The sequence below is a fragment of the Xiphophorus hellerii genome, chromosome 6 (genome assembly GCF_003331165.1).
Source record: "Xiphophorus hellerii strain 12219 chromosome 6, Xiphophorus_hellerii-4.1, whole genome shotgun sequence".
NCBI lineage: Eukaryota > Metazoa > Chordata > Actinopteri > Cyprinodontiformes > Poeciliidae > Xiphophorus > Xiphophorus hellerii.
In genome coordinates, this window is record NC_045677.1 from 9,485,552 (window position 1) to 9,508,011 (window position 22,460).

General features: G+C 40.4%; 1 protein-coding gene across 1 annotated transcript in view; it reads left to right on the forward strand.

The window, feature by feature from the left end:
- col6a1 (collagen, type VI, alpha 1) overlaps positions 1-20,590 on the forward strand; it is a 35,505-nt gene extending 14,915 nt beyond the window's left edge. The window contains exons 21-35 of the mRNA XM_032566472.1: positions 686-748; positions 3,511-3,573; positions 3,657-3,707; positions 3,802-3,837; positions 3,954-4,016; positions 10,507-10,572; positions 14,822-14,857; positions 15,199-15,235; positions 15,355-15,363; positions 15,452-15,585; positions 16,689-16,786; positions 17,717-17,903; positions 17,996-18,167; positions 18,273-18,302; positions 18,846-20,590. Coding sequence (XP_032422363.1) covers positions 686-748; positions 3,511-3,573; positions 3,657-3,707; positions 3,802-3,837; positions 3,954-4,016; positions 10,507-10,572; positions 14,822-14,857; positions 15,199-15,235; positions 15,355-15,363; positions 15,452-15,585; positions 16,689-16,786; positions 17,717-17,903; positions 17,996-18,167; positions 18,273-18,302; positions 18,846-19,465 — 1,665 coding nt within the window. The 3' untranslated portion in view covers positions 19,466-20,590. The remainder of the gene's footprint in view (positions 1-685; positions 749-3,510; positions 3,574-3,656; positions 3,708-3,801; positions 3,838-3,953; positions 4,017-10,506; positions 10,573-14,821; positions 14,858-15,198; positions 15,236-15,354; positions 15,364-15,451; positions 15,586-16,688; positions 16,787-17,716; positions 17,904-17,995; positions 18,168-18,272; positions 18,303-18,845) is intronic.
- The last annotated feature ends 1,870 nt before the right edge of the window (positions 20,591-22,460 follow it).

Genomic DNA, 22,460 nt, shown 5'->3' on the forward strand with positions numbered 1-22,460 from the left:
ACGTTTAATTTCCCCTTTGTGTCAAATAAAGTATTTTTTAATTGAGTTGAGTTGAATAAGGAGAGGAAAATGTACCAATGCTCCTAGTCATTACTGAGCACCGCAGGCCAACCCCAACTGATGGTGCTAGACTAATTTACAGCCTTGTGTTAATCCTGTATGTACTCTAACATTTTCAACAAAGATTCATTTGTTGTTGACGTCAAAAAGCTCAATCTTAGTCCTAACTAAGAAGTGTATGCTAGCAGGGCAGAAAATGCGTTATCCTGCCATCACTACACACCAGTTGGGATCAAATCGTTGCTATGGTGACCCCAAGATGCCACTCTCTGCTGCAGCTCTCTGGAGGTTTTTTTGTTTTACCTCCAGTTGTAAACACGACTTGTACTTAGAAGTTTTTCTATCTTGCTTAGAGTGCCAGATGAATATAGGTTAACTTCTCAGATCCGGTTGCCTCAAGACGTTTTCATTTCTCCCCCGGTTGCGCTGTAGTCGCGGGGAAGTTTAGATGAACAGCTAGTTTCTTGTAGCTATTTTTGGATTTATGAAAAGCACACATCTGCTCAGCATGAACAGGATGTTCTTCTGAGAAACGGGTCTGTGGGATCTTTATATTAGCTCTCCTCGTTGTTGTACACAATTAAGCTGTTTTTCATTTGCTAAGTGTTTTCACTGTGGTTTCCAGGGTGAACCAGGAAGAGGCGGCCCTCCTGGCTACAGGGGAGACGAAGGTCCACCAGGACCAGAGGTGGGTCTCGTTTACGGTCGAATTCTTAAAAGACGCATCTTCTTCTTTCTCATGGCTGAGCCTGCTTTAACCTATATTATTTTGTATATTATTTATTTTGAGTGTAGTTTTATAATCTGCAAATTTACTTCAGTAACTAAAAGAAAAGTTTAGATTTCAGAAGTGTCGTGTTGAAAGAAATTGATTTGGAAAAATGTTTCTTTTGCCTGATTTTACTTTGTAATTTATATGAATTATTTTCAGTTTGATCTTTAAAGTACCCAAATTTCTGTCAGATTACGTAATCTTTAAATATTAAACGATTGATGTTTTGGTTAGTTACGCCATACTTCAGTAGCCTTTTTACTGTTATAGCACTTTTTTACTCTTACTTGAGTAATTTCTTGTATATCTACTTTTACTTAAGTAAAAATATGTTTAAGTAGTTTTACTCTTACTTGACTCACCTCCCCACAATAACAAAATGAAATCTTGTTTTCCCAGGTTTTTGTTCATTTATTTTAAAAAAAATGTAAAGACTTCCAAATAATAGATATATAAATATTCACACTTTGAGCTCTACTCTACTGATCAGCACTGAAACGCTTCTGCAGCTCGTTCACTACGGCAAATCCAGCCACCTGAGGACGACTTGGAATTGAGCACTTTTGTCCATATAAGGTCTTGCAGCAGAGGGGGTGAAAGAGCGCAGAAATCAAGCAATATAGTCAAAGGAATTGTGTGCAGAGCCCCCAGATTGTTTCGAAGCTTAAATCTGTGGAAAAATACATAGAAAAATTGGCAGCATTGATTATCCCACAAAGCCATTTATTCCCCATTACTTGGAAATAAAGGTTTGGAACCACCAGGAACCTCGCAAGACCTGGCCGCCCAGACAAACTGAGTCATCGGGGAAGAAAGACCTTGATCAGAGAGATGACCAAGAATCCTCTGAAGCCTTAGGAAGGACTACAGTGGAGATAGGAAACCAATTAGAAGATCGATCATTACTAATGTCACTTCTTTATGGTTGCGTGGCCAGCTCTGAAGTAGCCAAGGGAGCATTCACACCAGCCCTGGTTAGTCCGCTTTAATAGAACTCTAGCTTTGTTAACGTCACAGTCTGGCATTAGCGGGAGAAATGGCTTGTGGTCTTTTTACGAAATCCTATAACTGCTTAAATCTGACACCCCTCCATTTGTGTTTACATTTTGTGAAGAAGGATGTTGCGTTCAGTGTCTTCTTCTGAGGTTTTTGTGTCATTTCCTTCAGTGGATCTTGGTGCAACGCCCCCACAGGTGAGGAGGTGAACATGTTTATCAAAGGGTTTGGTTCGTTTGGCTCAGTGCAGTGTGAAAGCGAACCGCACCAGCTGAAAATGTAACAAATGTTGCAATTTTGGTCCCCAACTGAACCGCGTCTACCGGACTATCCGGTGGGAAAACACCATAAGGACAAGGAGAAACAAATTTCTCTGCTCTGATGAGACTAAAATAACATTCTTTGTTCTGAGGTCCATTTCTTTAGAAAATGAGTTCTCCGTTCCAAGAACATCTAAGATCTCTACCTATCTACGCTACCCGTCCAACCTGATTGAGCTTAGGGTGAGCCACAGAGCAGAGTGGGAGAAAACGGTTTGCCAAGCTTGTAGACACAAACCCTAGAAAATTTGCAGCTATTATCTTTAAAGTGGCAGTGTTGAGCTTTACATCATGTTATAATGTTATTCCTTACACCTGGAGTGTTGCTTTGATTTGTTCAAATCCTTTAACTTCCCGTGGCAACCATTCAGGGGTGTCTAAATACTTACTGCCACAAAGCGCCACAAAGCTCCTCCTAGAGCAGTCTCCAGTGTAGCTTGCGCCTTATCTGTGCCTTCCCTACTGAGCTCCTCCAGACTAGCAGCAGCAGCAATTAGCAAACACCTGCGAGTGTGCTGAGCTCATTATACTAACTACATCTCGGTGAAATGCTCCCAAGAGCAATTTCAACGGCTTAATGGAGAACTGTTGTTGTGATGACGTTCTGAAGGCAGAGTGTCGGAAAGAGAAGAAGCTTCTTAAAGAAACAGAGAGCCAATTTCAGGGCTCAGATTAGAAAATGAAATTTCTTCATTTTCGCTATATAACAACCGAGGGTAACATAGTTACTGCTATAAAATGGCACCAAGTGCCTGGAAAATACATAATACCGCCCCTTTAAATGATATTAAAAGATGTTCTCTAAGTCAACACTCGTCTGAAAACAAGCTTTGACTTTCTCATTATGACCTAAACTAACTCATTTGTAAACTACTAAACAGCTTAATCATTTGCAATCTGACTCACTTTGACTGGAGTTTTAAAGAAAATTCCACTCAAACTGCTCTGAGGATCGGTCGGTCCGTAACGTCACAAAGTGTTGAAAAAGTGAAAGAGTGTGAATACCTTCTGAAGTGGCCAAAGCTCGGTTAATAAGGCTAACACATAAAAACTCCAATTAAGCTAAGTAACCTTGCTAATGTCGCTGCAAACTCTCAACACTCCTTATCCCACAGCCTTACATGCCAGGAAGTTTATCAGATTGCAGTTTTTGAATTTTGCAAAACGTTTCTCCACTTCAAAAACAGCATGCTAAAGATTAAAACAAGAAGAGCCCATCAGTGTTTGTGCTGCGCTATTTTAAAAAGGCGGCTACAGGGTTTCCTTGTGTCACTTATGTGATGATTGTTGAGAAGACATTTCAAGAACTACTCAAGATTTTTAACATCTAGATTTCACTCTACCTTTGCTTTTATCTCCCAGGGGCCCAAAGGACCGAGAGGAATCAAAGGTTCAGCAGGGGACAGAGGCCCAATAGGGGAGAGGGTGAGTCGGGGGAGATTGAGGCAGAGATTAAACGTCAGCCGTCCGTCGTGGATCTTGAAAGTTTTCTGTTTGCTTTATTTCAGGGAGTGCCAGGTGAACGAGGAAATGGCACTAAAGGCTGTCATGGCTTCCAAGTAAAACTTTGCTCATTGATTTTGTGCAGCGCTCATCTGGTGTGTGAATGAGAACGTTATAAACATTTCTGATTCTCTATATGTTTGCTGATAGGGCTACCCCGGGGCCCGTGGAGACGCTGGCGAGCCGGTGGGTCGACGTTTGCACTCGTGTTTTAGCTGAATATTTCAACAGTGTAATCCACACGGTGGTAGTTTGTGATTAAGTAAAGCATTTTAGCTGACCTCTGCAAAAATTCGCTTCAGGGTACCAAGGGAACTCCCGGACCCAAAGGGGATGATGGCGATCCTGGAGATTCAGGCCGAGATGTGAGTCAGCCTCATACTTTTTTCCCTTTGTGGACTTTTTTCTTCACTCTGGCTCTCGTTTTATCTCGTTGGCCGCCGTTGCTGACAGAATGTGAGTCATGTTACTTGATTTATTAAAATAAATAATCCTTGTTAGCCTCCTTTATCACATACAGTGAAAATAAATAAATACTGTTTTTCTTTGTATTTAACTTGCCATCTGGCTTTCAGCTTTTTACTCATACTTTGCATACTTCATAGTTATTGTTGTTTTCGGTGTCCATCCATCTTGTTTCCACACGGCCCTTCTGTTCTGCAGCTGGGAATCCTTTTTTAGGAACAACTGGACACTTTTTGTGTGAATCTGTGCGCCATTAGGGCCGACGGCTATGAGCTGGTGCAGCTGTGTATATGCCGTCGTCAAGGACACCAGGAAATGAGCGGCGGCGATGGAGCGTCTGCATTTCTTTCCGAGTGTGTGTGTGTGTGTGTGTGTGTGTGCGGATCACGCAGCTTACATGTTCCAACTCTTCAACCCCTCGTTCAACTCGAGTGGGTTTACAATAAAATTACTGCATATCCCGGGTTTCAATGTTGCGACATTTAAACACTTCCGCATGTCTGTGTTTTTCTGTCATCTGTACCTTAGTGCTCCGCCCTGTGATTTACAACAATCACACAAAGTCAGCTTTAGATTTACAGGACTTCATCAGTTTACATTTTTCCCGATTCGAGAGCTCTCCTTGTAAGTCACCTCTTCTTCCTTGTAAATACCAGTCCGCTGCTGATTTTTTTTTTTTTTTTTTCATTTTTTTGTTTGTGAGACGGGAAAGCGTCCTCAGAACTTATAAGGAAATCTGTAAAGCTGTGGTTATGATCGTTGGTCTTTTCACACAGTGGAAGAACAAACTGTGTTGGCTTTTACACTGACATTTTAGGCACCCTCTGCGGTCATTGCAGTTCACACTTTAAACAGTAGGTGTCACTGCGAAGAAAGCCGGCCTGTGTTACAACTGGCAGCAGAACAAGAATCCAGCAAAGCTCCTGCCTATCCTTAGTATTCGTACAAATACATGAAATTATGCATAAAATTAAATTTGCAAAAAAATCTAGATAAAAACATCTCAATTTTCAAATGGGGTATAATCGTTGTGGTTACTCTTTCATTAAAATAAGGGTCTTTGTTTACAAATACTAACATATTTAAAGATTTTGTCAGCTTTATTTCTATGGATGGAGAAACTGAGCAATCTTAAAAGTTATGGGGCGTATCAGTTCTTCCGATTTAATCAACTATTCATGAGACCGTCAATGACAAATATCATGACTAGCATGATGATTAGCATGATTAGGTTTGTCTTTTACAAATGAAAAAGACAAAAAATTATCAGGGGCTTACAAAAAAATTTTCACTTCTGAAATATTTTTTTAAAATGTTTTTCTTTTTTGCAGTGTTTCGTGTGGCCTGTAACAACTCTCAGATTTATCCTGCACAAAGTGTCCCTTTTTATACTTGAGCATCCAGCATCCAGCCTCTGAAATGTCTGCGCCCGCCCCTGCTACTCATACTGAAACTCCCTAATGTGCAGAAGCATGTTTCATGCACTTTCAGTCTCCAAGATTGTTTTTGTAATCTTTTTTGCAATCAAAAAAAAAATCACAAAAAATGTTGTGGTGCTTCTTTACAAATTATTTATTTATTCATATACTGTATGTTCCTTATTAAACCCCTTCCAGAATCTAAATACAGAAGAAAAATATGAAAATTAACATAACAAGCAGACAGATTGCACGCACAAATATTAAATCGCTCGATTGTTGTTACTCGCCATATCGCTCACGGTCTACGACTTAACATCAGGTAAGGCTGAGTCAGCAGTGTAGTAGAAGTAAGAAATACTGCCACCTGCAGGTGGGAGTTACCAGTCACTTGAAGCCAATGTGTTTGACTATTTTTGCAGAAAATTTGCAATAAACTCACAATTATGCATTGATGCAATGCGAGGATCTGTTGATTTTCCATGAATTTCCACGATTGCAGAATCACACAAAATGGAAAGGACTGTACGTATTTTAAACCAGTAACAAGCCGGAAAAAAAGAAAAAAAAACATGGCCTAAAGTTTAACCAATCTGTTTCCACATGTTGAGATATCTAGAAATGAAAAACAAAACAGGAAACTTGTAAAATGATATAAAGTGCATCATCTTAACAGAAGTTTAGCATTTTAACAGGTTGGTCTAAGAAAGTCAGGTGTTTCTGAAGTTGAGGTTTTGGTTTAATAGAAACAAAATGTACAGGACTCTCTAGTTAAAGTTAAATACAACCAATTTAAGGGAGGAGTCGACGTTTCCTGTCTTAACTCTTCGTCAGCTGTTTCATCTCTCTTGCCGGTTATCAACTTCCAAGCCGGTTCCTGACCGAGGGTGACCCAGTTTGTTGCTTCAGGTCATCCGAATGCTTTATGAGATCTTGTAACTTTGTTTTGATTTTCCAATCGCTGCGTAATCACTTTCTGCTTTCAGCTCTCCAAACATCGAGATGCTGAGTCTGGATTGTTGGGAGCAGATTTATTTTGAGGACATCTTGATCTTTATTCATGGCAAAGTTTACTTTGGGAATTCTAAGGAAACTCTTTGCTTTGCATCGGGAGCAACCTAACACATGGATCATATCAGGATTCACATTTACCATAGCGCGCAGGATCTCTTCTTCTATCAACAGATGGTTTCCCAGATGTCCCAAACAATCAGAAGATTTTCTCAGATAAGAAAAACCTTTTCGAGAGCAGAAAGGGATTCTTTCCAAGGCTGATGCTGAATGCCTCTCTTTGGAGTTAGCTACTGCTGAAACAAGAGGATGATGATTTCATCATATCTGTTCTTGTCTTATAGCAACCAGTCTACACCTGTTCTGATGATGTGCTGGAATGAGGTCGTCTCATTTTGTGCCTTAAAATATATATATATTAAAAAAAATACTTTTTGCTTTTACACACTGCAAAAAGAATAGAATATTAGAATATTTCACACTGCGAAATATTCTAAAAGCAATGCTAATTGAACCACAACAAAAATCAAAACCACGTATTCTTTGAAAACAATATTTGCCCCAATCAGCTGTGGTTTTTGCCCTCTTAGTTGGTTCTATTGAAGTAGCTCGTCTGTTTTAGCGCATCAAGGCTTAATTGCTGTATCTTTAATCCTCAAACACCAGAGCACTGACAGTTTTTCTCTTTCAACAAAGGAAAAATAAAGTATAATTGCGATGATGATGAATAGACCCCTTCAACTAGATACTTTGTTTCTTTGTCTGTTGCTGCAGATTTCCTAGTCGGCCTGCGAATGAGTTCTCAGTGGTGGCCATGTTTTCATCGTTTTCGAAGGAAAACTGTAACTGATTACATTCAGTCAATTGTTTTATTTTTCCAAAAGATATTCTACTATTCACAGCTGTGAACTCTACAATAAAGGGTCTCATGAAATAGTTTAAGATATGCTTCTGCTGCCACTTTGTACAATGCTTTACACAAGCAAACCTATTCTCTGAACTTTTCCACATTTCACCATGTTACCGCCACAAGCTTCCATGTTCCCACTGAAAAATATTCACTTGTTAAAATGGTCTAGTGAAAGTCCAGACATAAATCCAACTGAGAGTCAAAACTTAATGAATGAATGTTCTCCAGCCAGGCTTCCAGTGAAGCGTGGTTTTATAAAGTGTTGGCTCAGAAAGGCTGAATTTAAATGGGTTAATTTTAAAAACCACGCACAATTTTACTTCCACACGACAATTTTACACTCGTTTGCGTTGGTCGGTCACAAAAAATTCAAAACACAAAATAAAATCTGAGGTCATGTGACAAAACATTATAAAAAATTAAACACTTTTACAAATTATAGTGAATTGGAAGGGCAGTATTATGTAAAATCAACTTCTCTTGCTTTTTGCTTTACATCTTGTTACAATGTTTTTACCAAATCAAACACATCTGGAGTGTTGCTTTGATTCTTTCATGTAAGTTTGAGAAATTCTTTAATCTCCCATGGCAACCATTCTGGGGTGCCTAAACGCTTGCTCTCACAGAACACAGCCTATTTTCTGTGTACAAGCTTTCGCATTACAGAGTACCACTCAGCTCCTTCAGACTAGCCAGCAGCATTTAGCAATCATCTGGTGGGACTGCACATCTGCTGAGCTCATTATACGAACTACTTCTCTGTGAAACTGGTAAAAAAATATTGCAAAGGGTCAGTAGAGGAGCAATGTCGTGCTGAAGGCGCAGTTTCAGAAAGAGTATGAGCTTCTTAAAGAGACAGAGGTGTTAAAATTCGAAATCAAATGTCTTTTGTTATCTATTTATAACAACTGAAGGTAACATAGTTGTTTGGTTGTGCTCTAAAATGCCACTATGTGCCTGGAAAATACACAATGCTGTCCATCTAAAGTACATTTGTTCTGCAAGGGTAGATCGATGTTAGCTTTCCCGCCTGTCCAGTTCGGGTACTTCGCTGCGAATCCGACCGCAGACACTTAGAGATGAAGGTCTGCCGGGCAGCCAATCATCCGGCTGTGAGTCAGCGAGCGTGACGTCATGAAAATCGAGGTCAGGAAGTGTGTGTGTGTGTTTGTAGCTGTGGATGATGTAGCCCATGTTCTTCACATCGCCGCGTTTGAAGTTCACAATCTGCAGCGATTGAAACCACATGTGATGTGTGAAGACCTGCGTTTTACTGTTCAAAGCTCATGCGCATCACGGAGGGTGTGTGTGTGTGTGCGCGCGTGTGGGTGCGTGTGGGTGTGTGTGTGCGGTTTGGTCGCCAGGTGGTCGACATTACCTTCTCCGTCTCCTCTTTCTCGTATCTGTCTGTTGTAGTTGATGGTTGCAGTGTGGAGCAACAGATCTGCCCCCCTGTGGAGGGGGCGGTTGGAGGGGTTTAGCACAGATCAAAGAGCAGGAACGTCACATAAATATGTGACTTTGCAGAAATGGAACTGGGGGATTTGGTTAATTTGGTGGTCTTTAGTGCACAGACTCCCAGCCCTCATTTACCAAATCTCTAAATGAAAAGGCTGCATTCAACATCATGCGAAGTGAACCTTTCAAGCAGACTACATCACTTTAAAGACGGCAAGCTGCGTTAACTCTGCAGATGTTTGGAGTCTTGGAAGCCATTTGAAATTCAACAGGGCGATATGTTTTCGATTAGCACTTGTGCCTCGCTGCATAATTCCCAGCTTCTTTTGTAAAACCATAAACACCAACATTTCTTCTATAATGTTCGAATATGGGGGATAATGAAATTAAAGGATGATGTGTGTCTTCTTTCCGGAGCTTTTTGTTCTGGTTGCAGTTTAGCAAACAAAACAAAAAAAACAAAGAAAGATTAGCCGCTGCAGCAGCTGCAGATGATTTGACTAGTCCCTCCGCCTGCAGCTGTTCTATATGAAACGCTTTTGCAGTTTTCAGATTGGCAGAACAAACTAAAAATGTTATTATATTACTCTCTCCTCCAAGAATAAAGCATTTTTAACACATTTTCTGGAATGCCTGACCGGCTGCAGTGCGATTTGAATTTGTTCCACTGAATGCTAAAGCAGCCAAATTGATGCATTATCCTCTGTGAAACAAGCGGGTCTTTATGCTGTTTGACAACTTTTCTCATTGCAGCGCCTTGTAAAAGTTTTAACACAATGGGGAAATATTTTCCATATATTATCACGCTGCAGCCACATACTTTGTTGTATTTGGATGAGATTTTTTTTGTGCTGTATTTAGCACATAACTCTGAAGGGAAAGGAAATTGATCAGTTGATTTTCTTTTTCTGGTTAGTGAGCCTGAACACACAGCCAGAAGAATTAGAAATGTTCTACATCTGATCTGATGGAGATTGAAGCTGTTTTTTAAAAGAAGATGAGACACAATTCAGTTTTTTTATTATAGTTCTATGAATGCATTTGCAAGGCACTTCTTTATATTTGTGAAAAACATCATGTTTTATTGGATCGTCCTCTCTTATAGGAGGATCTTTCAGCCTCACAGTGGCACAAATACCCACAACTAATTCTTAGCCTGCATGATTCATTTCCTTTCAACAAATGTTCTTCAGAATCATATCCAGTGTTTTTTTTTTTGTTTTTTTTGTTAAACTCTTAGCAGGGTAGTCTTTAAATCCACTGGGTTTTATTCTGTGGCATTGACTATGTCAAAGTGAAACATGTTTTCATGCTGGCAGCAGAGGCCGAACTTTAAGACTGCAGTAAGTGGAACTTTGTATGATCCTGAAGATGATAAAATAATCCTGGTCAATCTTCTGCAAAAAGAAAAAAATCTACGGAACAAAACTGTCATCCTGCGATGAAAACTGTTTCACATTACTGCAGACCGCAACTGTTTTTTAGCAACAGTTCATAACAAGACTGCATTCACTGGAGAAAAAAAAAATCTGCTGCCAACTTTTGAATTGATGTCAAGTTTGTTTTTTTTTTCTTTTCTTTCTTTCGTTACAGAACAACGAGCTAGGGCCTCCTGGACCCAAAGGGGCCAAAGGTCACCGAGGGTCTGAGGGGAATCCGGTAAGATTACGCTGAACACTGTTCTGTGTGCGTGAGTGTTCAGGGACTTTTTTCTTGATTCATGCGTGGAAAAAATGGCAGTTTGTGTTTATCATTAATACACGATATTAAAATGTAAAACAATATTTTTGATTTATGTGATTGACTGGAAACAGTCTGTCATGTTTTGCCGAAGTCTAATGAAAAATATTGTAAAATACACTCTTAAAAAATTCAGTTTTTACATTCACAATACAAATACAAATTTTGATTCCTAACTTCAAAACTTTTGACTTTATGCACTTAATACTTAATAAAGTTGATGTTTCATCCCTCACAATAATAAGACCAAATAAATTCATCTTTTTCATCTGCCAGCTTAAAAATTCAGAGTCCAAACATGAATTAGTTCACTTCTTTATCTAAATAAAGGTCTTCTAAAAATGTTGACACTCATTAGAAAATATCACTATTCATCAGGGCCTGTTGAAAATTTGTAAATTTTGTGTACAAAATCACCAGAGATCCAAAACGATAACATGGTGATGGGGAAAAGTAACCAGCACCATCATATTATCTTCATTAACAACAAATCAAGTTTATTTATGTAGCTCATTTCAGCAACAAGGCAGATCATTATGAAAACATAAAATCATCATAAACACATCATACAGTCACCAATTGTCAAAACCAGGGACATTTTGCCGCATTTTGTTAATCGTCAAAATCATCAATATACCTCAAATAAGTCGGTCAATGTTCCAAAACCCAGTCCAAGCTGGTGAGTTTTTAGGTTTTGATTCATAGGCCCTCAGTGTTTCAGCTGTTTTCCAGTTTTCTGGAAGTTTGTTCCAGATTTGAGGTACATAATGGCTCCGTCCTGTTGACTGCACTTACATATACAAAATGTTTCATTTGGCTGAATTTTAAATAGCCTCTTCTGCCTTAAATGTTCTTGTTCTCAACAGTTACAAACTTTTGATCTGAACCACAACGTGAGCCGCCGTTTTTAACCGTAGTCTTTTTCAAGACAATACAAGCTGGGTGTTGTCCCTTAATAACATGGCTTCCTTTGAGCAAATTGTTACTTGGTAAAACCTCCTCTCGCAAAAATTAACAACACCATCTGTGTTATTTTTGACTGTTCTTACATGGATGATGGTCAGACATGAATGCCACAAAGTTTCTTTCCTCATTTGCACCACCTGCATGCCAAGATTGTGGCGCTCAGTCCTGCGGGGTACATATGTCTGCATCGCAGGTATCTTTAAGTTAAGAACAGAATTTTTTATTTCTTTTCCCCTGCTCTTTCACAAACCTCCATCATCAACCGTAAAGAAAATCCTGCTGACTTTAAACCAATTTGTGCCAAAATCAAAAAAAAAAAACTTCATCTTCCGACTGCTTCCTGTCGTCTTCTTCGTGGTTTCCGCCAGCAGTAACGCCCAGCTGTTGATTGCGTGACTCGTGTGACGCAAAAAAAGTGTTTCCATTGCAGTTCAGCAAAGTCCGTCTATTTAGTTACGGCTGAAAAACCTCCACATCTTAACACAAAACTTTTTACCAAAAAACAAGAGGGTTTTTTTTTTCCAAATTGTCGCTTCCATTGAGAGAATTTATTTTTATAATTTCAATTTTATAACTAATGGAAACGCAGCAAGTAAGGAGAGAATATTTATGCAAGAGGCATTCAGACTAACATCAAAAACATAGTTTTGAAGGAGAGCAGGGCATATTTTGAAAAAAACCCCAAGAAACTATGATGACGTAAATTTGAGAAAGGGCAAAACATTACATCTGAGTGAAATAAATGAATCCTCTTGAAGTGAAAATGTTTGCTCTCAAGTAAAGTCATAATTCATGTAGATAGGCAGTGTGCTGGATGTGGCTAGCATGACCAGCAAGGCCTGGAGTTTTAGCGGGGAAGGAATCTGCCTTAAAAATATGTACTTGGGTTTCAAAGTTTAGGCTTAAAGCCGAGCATGTATTGTGACAGAAACAGACGTACACAGAAGTAACAGTACCAACATGTGGCACACACACAGCAGACAACAAGATCCCATCCCAGAAGACAAATTAGGGACGGGATCCCAATTTTCTGCATGGCGTATATAAAGCTGTTCCCTTTCTGAGCAGAACCCTGCTTTATGTTGCCAAAATGTGCTAAACTCACTTTAAATTAGTCATAAATATAAAATATTCATGCATAAAACTGTTAGCAATAGTGTTAATGAACCAACAGTCAAACAATTAAACTCTAGTTTTGTGGATGTATTAAACAAAATCACAATTTATACTCTGCTTCTAGCTGAACAATGAATAATTGCATAGAAACGGCTCCTAGAGTGGATCCTTGAGGGTGACTTCAGAATACTGACTATTTCTGTGTTTAATTGGCCTGATCTACTAGCAGACATTTTCGTCAGAGACAGTTTTATGAACTGAAAATGACTTTCTCAATCACGATAGTAAACACAGTGAATTCCCGAGGAGCTGCTTGTCTTAAATCACACACAGGGTTAGAGTTGTGCAGCATTCAAGGCGTGTCCATGAGTTATGGCTCAGTGTAGCCCAATGAATTTGGCAATGTCCAAATATGAGGCTTGAAAATAGTACATTACAAACCAAAGGGGACGTCGGTGGATATAAACCCAAATTTAAGTGCCGTGGATTCCCGTGACCTCGATAAATGACCTGCGTTGTATTCCTGCCCGTAGCCATGAACTCGGCAGCAACTGAAACGATGAGCTAACGTTAGCTAAAATAAGAGTAATAACATCATATGGGAGAGTACTGAAGGTTTATAAAATAAAAAGCACTTTCCCTGCTAGAGTTTTACTTTTCAGTGTAGCCCGACTAATCGATTTTTCTTTTACAGAAGAGAGAAGTTAGTAGTAAGTGGCATTTTAAACCCAATGTTTAAACTTACTGAAACTTAATGAGTTGAGTACAATATTTGGAAATGTATGTATGTACAAAGCATATACATTTTTCTTTTTTTGTTCCAAACATTATGCAAAACAGATTTGTAAAGACAGAAATAAAATAGAACTTAAAAGCATTTCAATTAAAGGTGTCTTCACAGTTAGATAAAGCAATCTGAACATCTTTCTGCATTTAAAATACATTTTAAAATCCTTACGATGAAGCGGTCTGTCGTTGAATAAGCTGGTGTCTTTGAAAAAGCTCTTGAATTCAAGTTTTCTCAGTTGAATAGCTAATAGGTGGCAGACATTACAAGTTTATGCACCTTTCTGCTCCCTTGCATTTATGATTTCTTGTAGTTAAATGAAGTATTCATAAACTAATGAAATAAACTACAAAAAAAAATCTGTTAAGTAGGAGGAGGAAAGTTATCCAAACACCCTTGCTTGCAATAAATGCCATTACGTGTTTGCAATAATTCTCTGTAAATATTTAAAATTCCTCTGGAGGAATATTTGCCCAGTCTTCTTAGAAGAGGGTTGTCTTTTGTAATTTTGCCAAATTCAGATGTAGACCTGTTTCCTGCTGCACAAGCAAACGGTGACGTTTCCCTTCAGGATTTTCTGGTACAGAACTGATTTTATAAATCCGTCCATTACATCATGTCGTGATTTAGCGAACCAGAATGAATCTGTTAGAGGGAAAATAGTCATTCACACCGTTGCAGCGTAAAATGATGTAAAACGCCAAACAACCCATAAGTGAACTCTACCCTTTCGCAATCCTCTCCCTCATTTTCCTGCCTCCTTTTTTCCTTCCTCCTCTCCGTTTAGCATCTATTCTACATGCTGCATCGGGCAGAAGTCTGCATCATGTCCTCTACAAACAGCTCTTTCGCTCTCTCCCTCGTTCTCACCCTCTCACGCGTCGTGTGTTTGTTCCTGCGCGATGCGCTGGCGTCAGAAACGAATGCCCTCAAACTGAGTTTTAATAGCTGCTAAAGCAAAAACACATGGCTTTCCCCTGCAGCTGAGTGAAAAAGAAGAAACGCTGCCTGCCGTCGTAAACTTTTGGGAGATTCAAAGGTTGTTGCAGGACGACGGCAAATGCGTGGGCGTGGATGTGGCTTCGGAGATGGTGGGAATCTGGTTCGCAGTCACATGGTGCGGCGGTTTTCCGAAGAAACCCCGAAAATAAAAAAGATTTCTTGCAAAACTTGCTCCGTCATCCTAAGTCAATCCAGACACTTTTTTTTTTTATTTGTTAAATAAACCCAGACATCTGTCGGGGGGTGTCTCTATCATTTTTCATTGCTCTTATTTTCTGTCTGTTTTTTTTTTCCCAGGGTCCTCCTGGGCCGCCTGGACCACCAGGAACTGATGTGAGTATCAAAAAGAAAAAGCTCTGTTAACTTATTGTGAACTCTTGACCTCATTCTGGCCAGATGTGAGAGGACCTTTTGAGTTAATTCCTCCTCCAGCCGGTGCTACTTTCGAATCAGAAGCTGATACGATACGTTCAGTCCAAGCTCCACATTCAATTTCCTGAGCTCTAAAACCCGTCCAGGTCTCAGTCTTCCCAGCACAGCATCGTCATTGTCATGTCCTGTTTTTCTTTCGGAGGAGTTTGAAACTCTCTGGGATCTCTGCCTGTGTTTTGAATTTGAATGCAATGTGACGTGATACGGCCGTAGCGTAACCCGCTCTCCGTCTCTCCCCACAGGAATGTGAAATTCTGGATATCATCATGAAGCTTTGCTGTAAGTTAGAGGCTCGGCCTTCACGTTCGCTCGTCTCGGGTTGTTTCCTGCTTTCTTCTTCTACGGTGAATAACGTTGACCTTGTTTCTCCTTTCTTCCCGCTTCCAATCGCTTCCCAGCTTGTTGCGGTGAGTTTGGAAGTTGTACCTTACATCTTGTTCTCGGCGGGCACATCGCAGCTTATTCTTTATGATTTTATGTGTGTGTGTTTTTCAGAGTGCAAGTGTGCCTCTGTGGACCTGGTGTTTGTCGTGGACAGTTCGGAGAGTATCGGTTCAACGAACTTTGCTCTTGCCAAAGATTTCATCATCGCAGTTATTGGCAGACTGATTAAAGACCATCAAGTGAAGGTAACACCTTTGACCACGCATTTGCAAATCCTCCGACATAAAGAAAAACAGCTTCTAAACCCCCCAAAAAATCAACTAGGCAGTGAAGCGGTGGCAGGTGTTAAATACTTTCAAAATAAAAGAACTTCCCCTTTGATTCCATCCAAAAATTGTCCCATTTCTGTTGGCTTTGCTTTTCGCATTAAGTAATATTTATGTTTTTAATGGGGTAAATATCCTTTATTAATACTTTTCTAAATGATGTACAGAATTTAGTAAAGTCTGTTTACATGTGGAATTGGATGATTTGGACCAGGACCTCAGAGATATCAGAATTAACTTGGACTTGCACTTCAAATACTTGACTTGTACTTGTCCTGAAGAGATTCGAGACTTGCTGTATTTCCCCCTCAGAGACTTTAAGACTTTTAAAGACATTTAAAGACTTTAAACTTGCCTTGGATTTGGCACTTAAATACTTCAGATTTTACTTAGATTCACTCCTTGACATGAGACTTGACATGGACTTACCCCAAGAGACTTTGAACTTTATTTGGATTTCCTCGTAAAAGACTCAAACCTGCCTATTAAACACTTGCGAGTTGATTTTCACTTTGAGACGGATTTGCCTTTTGAAAGGGTTGAGATTTCACTTTTACTCTGCCCTGAAAGACTCGAGGCTCGACTCGGACTTGGTAAAAATGACACATTTGTGGATTTGACTCACATGACGGCATTGTTTTCATATTTTCCGTTTCATGCCAAGCCTCAGTGGGACACCCTGCATCTGACCTTGGTGGAATAAGTTGCTTACATAAGCCTTTTCAATGACTGTTTTTCTGGGGTTTTAAGAAAAAAACAAAACTCTGAGGTCAGATGCTGAAAATAGAAAGTAAGAATGAAACATTGTTCTGTTGTGTTTCTTTTCTTTTGAGAACACACTCTTATGTCTCTCCAGTGACTCTCCCATTCCACTTTGGATGCAATTAGTCAGGAAGGGTGTGACGCTGAAATGTTGACAGAGCAAAATGAATGCTTGCAGACACGGCACACACACACACACACACACACACACACAGAGTAGATCAAAACACTCATTCACACTTCAGTGTTTTCCTTTCCAGTTCGCGCTGAACGAGTCCACCGTCAGTGTTGTCCAGTACAGCGGGTCAGATTTCCAAGAGATCATAAAGCTAACGACCAGCCTCCACGAGTTCAAACAGTGAGTTCACAAACACACAACCAGATGCTTCCCGCCTTTTCTTATCACTCAATTTGTGGCTTTCTGTTTGACTCCGCGGTTTTTTGACTATTTTAATTTCCTGGCGTCTTTCCTAATGTGAAAATGAGCAATTTTAGCATGTCACACTATGTTTGTTTTCTTTCTGAGAACGGGATGAGTTAAGGTCTATCCTCAGTTAGCTATGTTCTGCCTTGCTAAACATGCCTAGAAATTTGTGAAACTGGTCCTAGAGTATGGCTAGCTGTGCTGTGTGCGAACCTACATTCAAATCTTAGCATGTATATAATATACATCTGCAATGATCGAGCTGCAATTTTTAACCTTCGAGGATTCACTGACATTTTTTCCGTAACTTTGGATGTATATATGTAACTAGAATAAAAGCATTTTTGCTTCATATTTTGCTTTGGAATTATATTTGACATAGTTTTGCATTCTGAAAGTTTTTGACAGGCAGTTTGAATGAAATGGAGCAAGTTGTGCCAGTCTGGTGTATTATTTTGTGCTACCAGCTGTGTTTCCATTGACCATAAAATTGCACAGATTGGAATTACGATCTGGATGAGGTTGTTTTTCAGCCGTATTGAAATTACAGGATTTTGCTAAACTGCAATGGAAACACGTTTTTCTCATCACACGAGTCACGTAATCTACAACGCCTTGTCTTATGAATCTTGTGTGCGGCTAAAATCAGGTCTCTTTCATTTCCTTGCTTATCATTGACACAGTATCAGCTTGTCGTAAGCAGAAACCTGTAAAAGAGCAGTTTGTGAGGACGGAACGTTACTTGAAACGGCTTCAAATAGCTTGACGTGTTTCGTCACGTCAAGCTGCCGTTGCTTTTGTGAAACGCCACTGATCGTGCTGATGAAGCTTCCTGGCGGAAATGCGTGCGTTTCTGATTTTCAGGGAGGTGAGAGACATGACCTGGAAGGCTGAGGCCACTTCCACAGGCAAGGCCCTGGAAGTTACTATGAACACCATGGTCAGAGAGATGAAGAAAGAGAACAAAGTGGTTCTCGTCCTCACTGACGGACGCTCTGATATCATCAGAGACACGACTCGCCTCGATGTGCTCTGCGGGCACGGTATCATGGTGAGTGAAGTTAGGTGACACCTGCAAGGTGAATTTTGTACTTTCCTATGTTCTTATGTGCTTAACCGTATGTTTTCTTGCCTCAATGCTAGGTGGGCAGTTTAGGAATTAAGGACTACTCAGGCCGCGAGCCCAACCAGGAACAGCTTCAGTCTGTGAAGTGTGCCAATGACCCCCAACCAGACTTTCCCACTGTCCTGGATAATTTTGGTGTTCTGCTGGAGGACAGCTTCCTGCAGAATATCACGGCCAATATCTGTCAAAGTACAACACGGCTAAACATTTGCAGCCATTTATTTCATACGCTATATATATTCCAAAATGAGTTTTATTAAACGACTGTTGCTTTTTTGTGTTTGGTTTTTGCAGCAAAGAAATGCCCGGACTACAAATGTCCGAGTAAGTTTTTCTCATTTTTGTTATTTCCTTTGCAATACTTCCACAGTAGGGTTCAAACGGAGAATTTATTTTTCTCCTCAAACTTAAAAGTATTAATTGAGATTTTATGATACAACACCACAAATTAATGTTTTATTGTGAAGTGGAAGGAAAGGGGGCCTTTTAAACGCTTTAACAAGTTTTGTTCTAATAAAGTGTGGTGCGCTTTTTGTGTTCTGTGCTCTTATGCAAGAAAATAAAACTCATTGAAATCTTGGTTCTACTTCTGCCCCAAGCAAACATGTGAATGAAATCAAAATTCAATTTTCTAGCATTCAAAATACTGTGTGGTGGAGAAATTACGCTTATAATTACCCTTAAGCCACTATACCTCTCATTCCGTAGCAGTTTCATGCTGTGGAAATACTTTTTCCTCAGCAGAGACAGGGATGCTGTCCGTTCAGTCAGTTATCTTTCTCTTCCGTCACGGCGCCACCGAAAACATCCATTATCAAATGTTTTCCTGATCATTTCCTCTCTTGTTTGTTCTGTTTTTCACTGCAGTCAACTTCTCTCAGAGCACCAACATTTTGATGTTGATGGACAGCTCAGCCAGTGTGGGCCAGAAGAACTTTGAGATAAGCAAGGCCTTCGTCAAGCGCCTGGCCGAACGTTTCCTCACCGCAGAGAGAGAGCGAGGCGTCGTGGTCAGAGTGGCCGTGGGCCAGTACAGCCAAAGGAGCCCCCGCTTGGAGCAGCCTCTGACCAACAACTACACCCTGCTGGCGACTAAAATCGAAGAAGCCCAGTTCCAAAACGAAGGCACCGACGTTCTGCAGGCCTTGCAGTTCGCCATTAGCTCTCTGCCTAGCCGCGGCGACGCGTCCGGATCCAGGAGGAAGCTGGTGCTGTTCTCTGACGGCCGGTCTCAAAGAGTCACCGGGGCCGTCCTGGAGAAGCGAGTCCGCGAGGTCGCGGACACCGGTATCGAGGTCTTCGTCATCTCGGTGGGAAGCCAGGTCAACGAGGCCAACCTCCTCACTCTGGTGAGCAGAGGGCAGCAGCAAGACATCAGCTACGGTCAGCGCCACCTGTTCCGCGTTACCGACTACCCGTCCCTCCTCCGCGGGGTCTTCCACCAAACCGTCAGCCGCAGGGTCTCTTTGCCCCAGAGGGTGAACTAAAAAGGACGTACACGCTTTAGATCTTTTAGACCAATTATGAATATTCAGTCTCACTCATTTACAGTACACTGTGTTCAAGTATGTTTGAAATCAAGAGAAGGTAGTGTCGGATAAATGTAAATATGTTTTGAGAATGACTCTTTTACTTTGAGTTGACCCTCCAAGGCAGACTGTCTTAGTCTCTATACACCACTATTCGATGAATCTGACAGTACACGGATGAAATCTTTCTGCCTCGAGTTAGAACTCAAAGTAGAACGGTCCAAATCCAAAGGAGTGTACTGTGATCCTGGAGAGTTGTCAATGATAGCCACATTTTTGCTTACTCTACTCTACGTCTGGACCGGTTTCTCCTCAGGTACTCTGTACTTCTCTAGCACTCTTAGCTTTGACTTGATTCAACCAATGAAACTTCAAACAGAGAGGCTTAATTGAACCCTCGCTTTGCTCTCCAGGACCGGAGCTACGGCTGGTTATGGTAAAATGTTGGAGCCTCGTTCAAATGTGTTCTGCCACCATAACGCAAATTTAAAGAGAGCAGCCCTGGTTAGGTCTGGTTCCTGGCTGACGTATCGCTTTGTTTTTTTGTTTTAATTACATCTATTGGAAAGGTTCATAGGGAAAAATGATGAAACAGCACTGTGTTGGAAATTCAATCACCTACAAAACAGCAGGATGTGGCAGTAGACGGGCCCCTTTTTTTAACTGGTACTAGCGAAGACAGCTAGACTCAACATGTGTGTGTGCAAATTCTTGACTGGTTGTTTCATCAACAGTTTTGCTTTAGTCGATGTGTTTTCTGGCCTTTTGGGACAAACAGCAGCATAAACACACACACACACACCAGTGAGATAGAAAACATCTGTCACACTTAAAAGTTGAGAAGAAACCTGAAGGGCCTCAAGAGGCCCCTGGAGGCCCGTCTCAGCCGGTCCTCATGCCTGCTGGTTTCATATGATTTACAGTGACCAGTGCTACTGAACTGTTGTTTTTATCCACGGTGCTATTACCCGCTGTGTATCAGCCTCTACACAAGCTGTTCAAAGAAGATATTTTTTAAACTGCAAACACAAAACCTCTGTGATGTTGCAAGATCTCTTCCAATAAAGGTTGTTTTACACCCAAGTCTTTCTGCTCGATTTGTTTCTGTGCCATTATCGAAGGAAAACGGTAATTTACGTAAAGCAGCTCTAGCATCAAATCAGAAAAGGCAAGTAAAAAGCAGACTTTTAGTGCAATGTAGCACATTAGGTTAGCTCTTTCACATGGCTGTGATTTCTGCAAAGATTAGAAAATGCTGAAAAAGCTATGATGGTGACTTTATGTGTGACCATTTTTACATAATCTAAATAAATGTCTGCATATGGAATATAAACATTAACCTGCCTGCATCGCGGAGAACAGGATGTCATCTTTAAAAAAACTTCTGTTTAAGTAATTTTGTTTATTTACAAAATAACTTATTTACACACAAATGATAACCTATGGGGTAAAAAGCACTGAAGTAAACTTAGAGATCATTAAAAAAAAAACCATCTGTCCATTTTCCATCAAGAAAAGGACATGTAATTCCCACGATGTGATCATGGATGGATGGATGGATGGATGGATGGAGTGTGGGGGGTTAACATTTCTTCCATCATCTGATCCCAGTGGAGTAGTAATTTTCTACTTCTACAGATGCAGGTTAGCCACTTTTATAAGTCCACTCATCTCACTTCTCATTGTTGACCACCACATTATGATGATTGGAGTTTAGATTTGGTCAAGTTGTCTGCAATCTTTTTTAAAATGATTTCCACATCTTTCTTTCTAGAAGAACACTTAGCATTTTGAGAGCTGAATCATGCAGTAAAAAATAGCTATGATGTGGTGGGTGATACCCCAGGGTTCTGTCTTTGGGCCTGTTCTGTTCCTTGTTGGGTGTATTTCCTTTGGGATGGATAATTATGCTTGTTAAAAAACATTTCCGACGTTGTTGTAGTGTGTGTGCTACCCACAGAATTTTATGAGTGTTTTTCCCCCTGATCAACTTCTTTACTAGCATAAAGCAGTGTGACAACCATCTACAACTCTAACAAGTAAAAGCCCCCAAATCTTTACCCTTCGTAGGAGCTTCCTCTCTGTCAAGCTCTATATTGAGTCTTCATATGGTGTTGAAAATGTTCAGAACCCTGCTTTAAGGTTTTTATCTCACCCTCATAAAACGCATTCAGTGAACCAATTTTGGCATAACTGTACTGGTTAGTTTATTTCAGTACAGGGAAGCTAATAAACTAACCATCATAAATCCTTCATGTTGCATATATGAAGCAACATATGATAACTTAGCCCTGCTATAGTTGATCTAGCTTTGATAATAAGCAGAGGCTAACTTTTTTTGTTTCACCTTCGACTTTCCCAGTCAGAATTCCAACTCCAGGGGGCGCTCTTGTTGTTTCTCCAACTTTAAACTCGGGAAATGTCACCTCCACAAAACAAAAGGAACGCGCTTCCGTTCTGACCTCCGTGGCGGCCATCTTGGATATTAAACTGAGCTCATCCTTATTGGGTTTCCGATATCAATGAATGTCTCCTTTAGGTAAAATGGAAGATCACGTCCACGTTTCACCTGCTGTCTTGGGCATTTTCAGCCTCGGACTCACAACAGCGGGTATCTGCCTGTTAATCTCCCGGCCTGCAGCCTCGTCTTAAAAGACCAATTTCAGGGTTTCTGCGTTGCATCACAGGTGACCTCTCTTAACTCTTGTACAAATGCCAAGAAGAAATTCCTCCCGCGGAGATAAAAGGTGTTTTACAACACAATTAGTACTCCTGCATCATTGTTTTTGCCATTCAGATTTATGTAACTGCAAATATAAATACAACATTTGATTCTCGGCAGGACACATGCTTTATATTACACATCAGACTGGAACAACAATTTTCAACTGCAGCTCTCGACTTTTCTCCCTTTGATCTCGACTTTTCACTCACTGCTTAATCTGGACGCCAT